Here is an 8,346-nt window from a genome sequence, read left to right as displayed (position 1 = left end):
AGCAGTGTAATGTTTTTTAAACATTTTTGAATCATATATAACCTTTACACACCATCTTTTAAACAATTTTTTAATCCTTGGGTTAAAAAAATTGGACAACTTTTACAATACCCTGGTTTAAAAATTGAAATCTTTAGGAAATTAAGTGTACACAAAGTAGCATACTTGGTGACTCGTAAGCTGGCATGAGGTGTATGAAACACATTTGTTTTATAACGACTGTCGTTGTCCGGCCACACGAGGATAAAGTAAGTTACATTCATGCATTTAAAATTTTACCAACTTTTTTAGTGACGAAAATGATGGGTTCTACTACAGTGCAAAGATAAAGAAGCAAATTGATGAAAATAACTGCCTGGTTTCGTTTAAGCATGGCGGAAAATCTCTTGTTCATACAAGAAATATCTTTCCAAAGCAGATGGAAAATAATTTCAAACAATTAAAGGTATTCTATTTTATTTTATTCTTTGAGCGTGAGGTCCTCGTAAAGGGCCTGGGGTTTAGGTAAAGTTTGACTACAAATAAACAGTATCTGTGCAAAGTAACTAAATCAGACATTTAATGAATAATTTTATAAACTACACACATGAACCCATGATAACTGTGATATGTACCATGAATCTGGCCCTGGTCCAGCACTCATATTATTGTACAATAAGTGTTGCTTCCTAAAAATACACCATGTATGAATGAATAAATGTAACTTGCTTTATCCTCGCGTGACCGAAAACAACGGTCGTTAAACACGGATGTTCTGTTTCATACACTTCGTGCCAGCTTACGAGTTACTATGTATGTAACTTTGTGTGTATTTTTTATGTGTGGCTGATAATTTGAACAACTCGTTAAGTGCAACTAATTACACAGCCAATAATTCCCAACTAATAAAGTACTAAAGAGATATATATTTCCTCAGTAACTAGCACCATCAGTCTTTGTTCGAACATAAAGTTATAACTAATCAGCTATGTATTAGAAATAAAATTTTAATCACATTTTGCTTGTGTAGTATGATGATCATGTTCTGGCATATCAAGAAGTTTCAAAAAGATTTGAACCTGCTGTTATTGTCAATACACCGGGTAAACAACAGGTAAGCAGCCATCTTTTATATAATACTGTGGGTAAAGATTATACATCTTTAGCACATACTATCTTAATATCCTAATCTTTTATTTATTTTTCTTACAACAGAAACAAAAATACGCAGTTGTGTTTTACAACGGCAGAAAAACAATTCTCGCTTGTAGAATGCTAGTGAAGATAAGTAGAATGCAATATCACTTTGCAGTGCAGTACATTAAAGAATTATCTCATTGCAACAAATCTAGGTAAGTAAGTTTACGGTTTCTATTTGACGAGAGCTGGAATTCGGTGGCTGAATCACTTGATTGTAAACAAAATGTATATCAAACGCTTTCTAATATAAAAAAGTGTAAAAAACACTTTGTAATGTAAAACAATAAAAGTCACCAGTTTTAATACTTCTATAGATTCTCTACCTAACAGTATTTTTCAATCTAGTGGACACTTAATGAGTTTTCCAGGCTGTCAGTGTCAGTTGTGTATTAATACATTTATCATTTCAGTAAAACACAAGGAATAGTTTTGCCAGAAGGATTTAACCAAAAACCAGGTATGATTTTCCAAGTTTAGAAACTGAAATATTGCAAATGTAACATGTTTGTATGAACAGCTGTATATCTTCTATTGTTTAACTTGTGACAGACTCGGTAAGTGACTTGTGTGTGGCAATACAACATCTACAATCAAGTTTAGAAAACAACGGAAATGAACAACAACAACAACAGCAAGTAAATTATCTTATTAAATTAATAAATGTAACTTACTTAACCTCGCATGGCCAGAGAACGACAACCGTTCTGGTTTATACACCTGTAGTTTTATAAACGATTTTTGTTTTATTAAGGGCATACAATTTGGTAGCAACATCAAGCCTTGAACTCAGCTTGTTTTGGTTCTGAGATAATTGCCTAAACCAAGGTTCTGTGGTACAAGTGAATGCTTATTAATTGACCCTTTAATTACAGATGTTGGCGGAGCATTCAAAACATCTAGAAGACCTCAGAATAGATGTGAAAGAATTAACTACAAATCGAACACCAAAGACACCACAAAAAGTAACAACTGTTATTGATTACTTAAAATTAAACTTATTATTTTTTATAATTTAAAATGTAAATATTACCAACATTTGAATGAAAAGTAAGAAAAGTAGATTCTTTGTGGTATTTTGAATGTTAAGACGAATTATGACTGATTGGCACCAGGTTCAAAGCTCGATGATATCACTATGGTTACTACCCAATGGATACTAACAAGTTGTCTCAAGTATTAGCCATACAAGATAATTAAAACTAGTCACCCACAAAAAACAGAGGGAAATTTATAACTGTAAATGAAGCACAAAACCTAGTTTATAACAAAAAAACAAGGGGAACAAAAAAAACAGGGGAAAACTTATAACTGTAAATGAAATACAGAACCCAATTTATAACGACTTTTGTTGCGCAACCACAAGTTAACGATGTTGTTTTGTAAAACCTTTGTTTTGCAGGTTTATATTGAAGGAGCAAGCGTGAGTTACTAAAGCAGTGTTTCTGCATCGAATTGTTAGACAACAACCCAGCAAACACAAAATAATCATAACATTAACAAAGTTATAATTAAGCTGTAGTTTGGTTCCGATAGCCAAAAAAACGTTGTTGTAAAGTTCAGGTTATGACGTTTTGTTTAGACGGCTATATAACTGCGAAAAAGTTTAAAAAAATCAAGTGTAGCAAGTAAAATGATTACTGTTGCGTATGTTGTCTATAATTTATTAGGAAAATTAACCACATGACGTAAGGAGGTCAATGGATGCTGTATTGTGAGTAGGCGCCATACATTGGCACTGAACAGATATGGTGTACATAGGTGCTTTCTTAAAGGGTGTCGCAATGTGACAATTGTTACACAAAAGTGTATAAAACGCGTATGTGAATGAATGAATATAACTTACTTTATCCTCGCGTTGCCGAAAAACGACAGTCGTTATCACACGGATGTTCATACACCTCGCGCCAGCTTACGAGTTACCAAGTATGTTACTTTGTGGGTGACATAGATAATAATACCGGTTGTGTTACACTTATTAATCCTCTCCATTGTGTTATCTATGTTGCGACACTGCATCGCGCTGAGACGCGTATTTTTTGCGTCGTTTTATCCGCATGTGCTTACCAGTTACCACTCTATTTCACCTTTGTGTATGATTTTGTTTTTGATATGGCTTATAATTTGAACAACCCAATAGTGACCACTGGGTTCGAGCAATTGCCGTTAAGTGTCTTGTCCAAGGACACAAACGCCCACAATTGTAGCAACAACGAGCCTTGAACCCATTACCTATGGGTTAGAGGCAGGCGCGCAACCCAACTGGTTATAACCTACGACATTTTATTTTCGTCTGAGTAATTTGGCTTGTAATTGGATTTGGTTGCTCGAATACTTGTTATTGCCGCTCTTTTCCACCTGAGCTGTATATAAATTGCTGGTCGCAGATAGAACGTACAGAACCGTGCGTATTCTACAGGTTAAATTGTAGTTTTACTGAAAATGTTTTTGGTTTTGTCGAGCCAGAGCACAGATTCTTTAAATCCGTCACTGTTTCACGACTGTATAGAGTTGTTTATAATACACACAATGTTTTGTTTTTATTATACTTATTACTTATATTCCAATACAATATAAGTTCGAGGTTGTGTGAATTGTACGAATTGTTGAATGCAACTTCACATAAAGTGAAAGTCGACCGAACTGACATCCGGTAACGCAAAGTGCAAAACACGGTTTGGCCGGGCAGCTAATTTATCGACAGCGAAAACGTGAAATAAGTTAGGGGAAGATGGGACACTATTTCGTTATATCCCCATGACCAATTTAGTAGTAAACAAAGAACGTTAAAATAATAATAAAACCATATTTTCATGGATTCCATAGACCGCTGTTAACTGTTTAAAACGCGATCCGGATATTCGGTTCGACCCTACTATATACAAAACAATAAAAAATGCAACAATGTTTAATAGTCTAAACATTTTTCGAATGCTGTACTTAGAGGTATTGGTCAATATCATTACAGTGGGATCGGATCAGCTATGATTCCCCATTTCTCAATGAAGTGTAACTGATACTTCTTCATTTCGTAATCGGTTATAACTGTGCCTTTGAAAAGCACGAATTCACCAATCGCTCCTCGGAAGTTATGGTCGCCGTTTGGACCTATGTTACCCATTGCAAACCTTGTATCTGATGGACTTAATTCTGCTTGAAATCTTTGAAGTAACTTTCCATTGCACCATACACTACTAGCATCGACACCGCCATTTAAGTTCCATTGGACACTGATAACGTTCCAGATATTAAACGCTATTGGGTTTGCGTTAGTGGGGAAAGAAGAGATTGCGATATTTATATTGACAGTGCCTGCAACATACAGCTTGTCGCTTGTCAATAAAATTAACTTGTCCCAATCATTGTCATCTGCTCCGAACAGCCCATTAGATGTAGGCGAATTACTTATTAAAATATCGCGTCGGTAAACTATAAACACAGTAACCAGGTCGTTTTCTCCATCTTTAGGATTCAGATCCAGGCTGGTAATCAGATTGTTGAAGTTTTTATCAAACACCAAAAACCTGTGACCATTTTGCCTTTCTTGTGACAGACGTGGTTGAAATAGTGAGTTGTTTTGTAATGCTGGCAACGGTGATAAACCTTCACCATAAACCGCTGACACATTTGATGTTCCTGAAATTTTTACATCTGTGTCGTAGTCCACACGGTATTGCACTGTAGCGGTTGAAGTTATGTAATCTGAAAAGTATCATGTGATAATCGTTGCCTCGCATGAAGTGAAATGTGAATAATTTATTTTGTATGGCAGGTTACACACCGGATATAATAAAGCACTGGAAAATGCTTGTGTTACTTGAGTGTAAGGATTGTTTATTTTAATCGTTTGATTGCAAGAATTCTGTTTGACTGTCTTGATAGCTCTTGCCGGCTGTATTATCATACATCAAGTAAGTTGCAAAGTACGCTGGTATAGGACTTAGAGAAGCAAATTGCAAAATAGGCCGCATGGTAACCATTTGACCAGAAGATTGCAAAATAGGCTGGCAGCTCTTATCAGCTCACACACTTTATTGTCACCTGATACATGGTAGATGGCCCACTGCACAGTGAAGAGCATTTCTCCCCACCCTGAATCTTGATCAATTCGTTCAAGTTCCAACACAGCGTTATAGAAATTGATTTGGACAACAGTAACGTTAAACTTCTCATACCCCGTGTTATATTTAGGTTGCGCTGTGGCCTTAATATGATAAGGTTTCCAATTCAAACACACTTTGTAGTTAATTGTTAGGTTTTGCTTCCTTGTTGTTGAATGAATTGTCACATCAGAAGAACGTTGAGTAGTAGTTGAATATCCTGGGGGAAACATTTTGTTCTATAGTTTGGTTCTAGCTTCATTTTTTTATGTACAATAATGGTATGGTAAAACTATCAAAGTTTTACACTTACTGTTTTGCTGAAACGATCCTGCAGGCCAAAGAATAAGAACCACTAAGAACAGCCAAAACATCGTCATACTTGGAATAGATCGACACTTTCGTTTTCTATACTAGCTTTCAAATCAGCGGTACCATTTGTAACGCTATATTTAACGACAGTGCTACAGAGAAGTTTAATAACAATTGTTACAAGTAAAATGTTTAACAAGTTGCATATTTTTGTCTATAAATTAACCGGAAAATCATGACGTATAGGAGGTGATGGGTGCTATATTGTAAGTATAGGCGTCATGCATTGGCATCGAACGGACATGGTGTAATAGATGCTTACCTAAAATCTATCTTGTTGTGACAAATGGTATACCGAGGTATTTAAAACGCATATGTGTGTTTCATAGATTTTTCGGATGCAGTATAAACTTTAAATAGTCAAGACAAATTATTTTTGTGGCATGTCCAAAGCAATGAATCATGACTCAATATACAGAATAATCGAACAAGACATATCACTCACAGATATATAGTAGCGTGGGGGAATATGGGACACATTTAGCACATAATATCTAAATACCTGGTCGTATTTTAAACAATTAACAACGGTCTATAGGAGTTGTCAAGATACGTTTTTTTTATAATTATTTGAATGTTCTTTGTTTACTGCCATATAGGGCAAGAATATAGAATGAAAAGGTGTCCCATCTTCTCCCACCCTACTATACATATAACCTAGTAACTCGAGGTTAATGAAGAATGCGACTGTTGTGTTTATATACGAAACAACTACTGCAATTGCCGGCCTAGTGAGGATAAATAGGCCACATTTATTCGTACATTCGTTTCCCCACAATCGAATTGTAGGGGAAGTTATAGTTTTATATCTGAAAATGTTAGAACAAATTGTGATTGAATGTATTTATTTATCCTCGCGTGATTGTCAACGACACCGGGTGTTCTGTTTCATAAAGCCCGCGCCCGCTTAAGTTAGAACCCATGTAATACTGTGTTTAACTATTTTGGCTGATTTTAATTTTGTTGTTGTGGTTTTAACGATTCATAAGTGACTAGAGGTAGGTGCGCTGATTACTTTACCAAGTCGTCGGACGATCTAAATATAAACGACGCTCTCTGTGTGTGTTTAAATACCGGTAAATTCGAGGACGAGGGTATATGTACGTCATCATAATGATTGTTCGCGGACGAGGTCATATACGTCATCATAATTTTATCTTTAATTCTGATTTGAGCCAAACGCCGAAACGTATTCACAAATATGGTAATGTTATTTTATTAAGCTACGTTGGTTCATTAGTAGCGATTGCTGCATTTCAGCTGATAATCTACCAAAGTTTAAAATGTAACAAATAATTGTGCTTGATTTTGCTCGCCATTTCATCACCTTCGTCATCCAGCATGTTGTTCAAAAAATCGTTTATGAAATATAGAACACAGATGGCTTAAGTAAGATATTGGAAACTTAAACAATGCATGCAAAGTCACAATTATACATCGCTTCCAAATTCCTTACTTCTTTTCGTCATAATAACGATAATAGTAACTCTCTCCCAGCTGAGCGAAGCAGACGAGCCCAATAAGCAGAATGGTAAGAAGTCATCGATCCATCTTCTATAGTTGTTTATCAACTTGTGAAGTTTCAGCAAGATACACGCCTTTTATATTCTCCTGCATAGCAGTAACTTCCTCGCTGGTAAGGAGTACAATCTCCAGGGAACCCCGATAAGGTTTATAAAACAAGAATATTGTGGACATAGTGGACATAGCGGACATAGTGGACATAGTGGACATAGTGGACATAGTGGACATAGTGGACATAGTGGACATAGTGGACATAGTGGACATAGTGGACATAGTGAATTAGCGGACATAGCGGACATAGCGGACATAGCGGACATAGTGGACATAGCGGACATAGCGGACATAGTGGACATAGCGGACATAGTGAATTAGCGGACATAGCGGACATAGCGGACATAGCGGACATAGCGGACATAGTGAATTAGTGTTGCTATAATGCTATATATGGTACGTGTAACGTGTCCATTCATTAGACCACAGCCCTTAGCAGATATCCAAGGTCCTGTCAGCGGCTGAACGCGATGTCATCACGTCACTTTAGGCGTCGAGTTGCAACAAAGCTTTATTTGTGGTATATTTTGCGGATTTTAATATTACCTAGTTACCAAAAAATGTATTTTGCATATACCCTGTGTTATTTTGGACGCAAAACGGCGGCCAATTTGCCTTTTATGTACAACAGGTTTTCTATATCTTTGGTGTGGCAGCACTGTACTTAGATTTTAGACAGAATCACAGCGATGTCTCTCAGCTGTCGCAGTCTGTGAACAGATGCTGTTATAACAGTTTCTGAAAGTTGTTAAACATTTGTTTCTTCGTTGTTTTCTCTTTCCCGCTACGTTAAGATGGCTGGAAATTTCTGGCAGAGCTCGCATTGCAAGCAATGGATTTTGAGTCCGGAATTTTTGGTGCGAGAAAGAGAATTGGATCTTCAAGTAATGGGCGAGGTTGATTATCAAAAACTTATGATGTTTTTTGCGAACGTAATTCAGTCAATAGGAGAACAGTTAAAGCTGCGACAGCAAGTTATTGCCACAGCAACAGTATATTTTAAAAGGTTCTACTCTAAGCATTCACTAAATAGTTGTGACCCTCTTCTATTGGCACCAACTTGTATATTTTTATCATCAAAAGTTGAGGAGTTTGGCGTGATTTCAATTCTCGATTAATAAGT

General features: G+C 36.2%; 2 protein-coding genes across 3 annotated transcripts; one reads left to right on the top strand and one right to left on the bottom strand.

Annotated features, from left to right (window-relative positions):
* Window positions 1–138: 138 nt before the first annotated feature.
* On the top strand, window positions 139–2,822 carry LOC101242864. Of its 2 annotated transcripts, XM_026839110.1 has the most exons (8): window positions 139–445; window positions 1,010–1,093; window positions 1,195–1,331; window positions 1,590–1,636; window positions 1,729–1,814; window positions 2,052–2,141; window positions 2,579–2,652; window positions 2,690–2,822. In XM_026839110.1, exons 1-7 carry the CDS (start codon window positions 419–421, stop codon window positions 2,609–2,611), a joined length of 504 nt encoding a protein of 167 aa, XP_026694911.1. In that variant the 5' UTR covers window positions 139–418; the 3' UTR covers window positions 2,612–2,652; window positions 2,690–2,822. The 2 variants fall into 2 exon arrangements, with proteins under 2 accessions (XP_026694911.1, XP_018671722.1); XM_018816177.2 differs by having other exon boundaries at window positions 2,579–2,822.
* Window positions 2,823–4,106: 1,284 nt separating this feature from the next.
* Window positions 4,107–5,976, bottom strand: LOC100182800. Its single transcript, XM_002131662.4, has 3 exons — window positions 5,590–5,976; window positions 5,218–5,496; window positions 4,107–4,878 (listed from the first exon to the last, which is right to left on the bottom strand). The coding sequence occupies exons 1-3, from the start codon at window positions 5,654–5,656 to the stop codon at window positions 4,139–4,141; spliced, it is 1,086 nt and encodes a 361-aa protein (XP_002131698.2). The 5' UTR covers window positions 5,657–5,976; the 3' UTR covers window positions 4,107–4,138.
* Window positions 5,977–8,346: the final 2,370 nt, after the last annotated feature.

The sequence above is a fragment of the Ciona intestinalis genome, unplaced genomic scaffold (genome assembly GCF_000224145.3).
Source record: "Ciona intestinalis unplaced genomic scaffold, KH HT000154.2, whole genome shotgun sequence".
Classification (NCBI taxonomy): domain Eukaryota; kingdom Metazoa; phylum Chordata; class Ascidiacea; order Phlebobranchia; family Cionidae; genus Ciona; species Ciona intestinalis.
The sequence above is the reverse complement of the archived record's forward strand: the minus strand, read 5'-3'. Positions and strand labels throughout refer to the sequence as shown.

Bases quoted from the DNA above. Each gene is read 5' to 3' on its own strand.
- LOC101242864 (XM_026839110.1), top strand. From the start codon at position 419: ATGGAAAATAATTTCAAACAATTAAAG. The intron at 1,332-1,589 runs GTAAGTAAGTTT...TTATCATTTCAG, and splicing joins TCTCATTGCAACAAATCTAG to TAAAACACAAGGAATAGTTT. The intron at 1,815-2,051 runs GTAAATTATCTT...CTTTAATTACAG, and splicing joins AACAACAACAACAACAGCAA to ATGTTGGCGGAGCATTCAAA.
- LOC100182800 (XM_002131662.4), bottom strand. From the start codon at position 5,656: ATGACGATGTTTTGGCTGTTCTTAGTGGTTCTTATTCTTTGGCCTGCA. The intron at 5,497-5,589 runs GTAAGTGTAAAA...TGTTTCCCCCAG, and splicing joins AGGATCGTTTCAGCAAAACA to GATATTCAACTACTACTCAA. The intron at 4,879-5,217 runs GTGACAATAAAG...GATACTTTTCAG, and splicing joins GGCCATCTACCATGTATCAG to ATTACATAACTTCAACCGCT.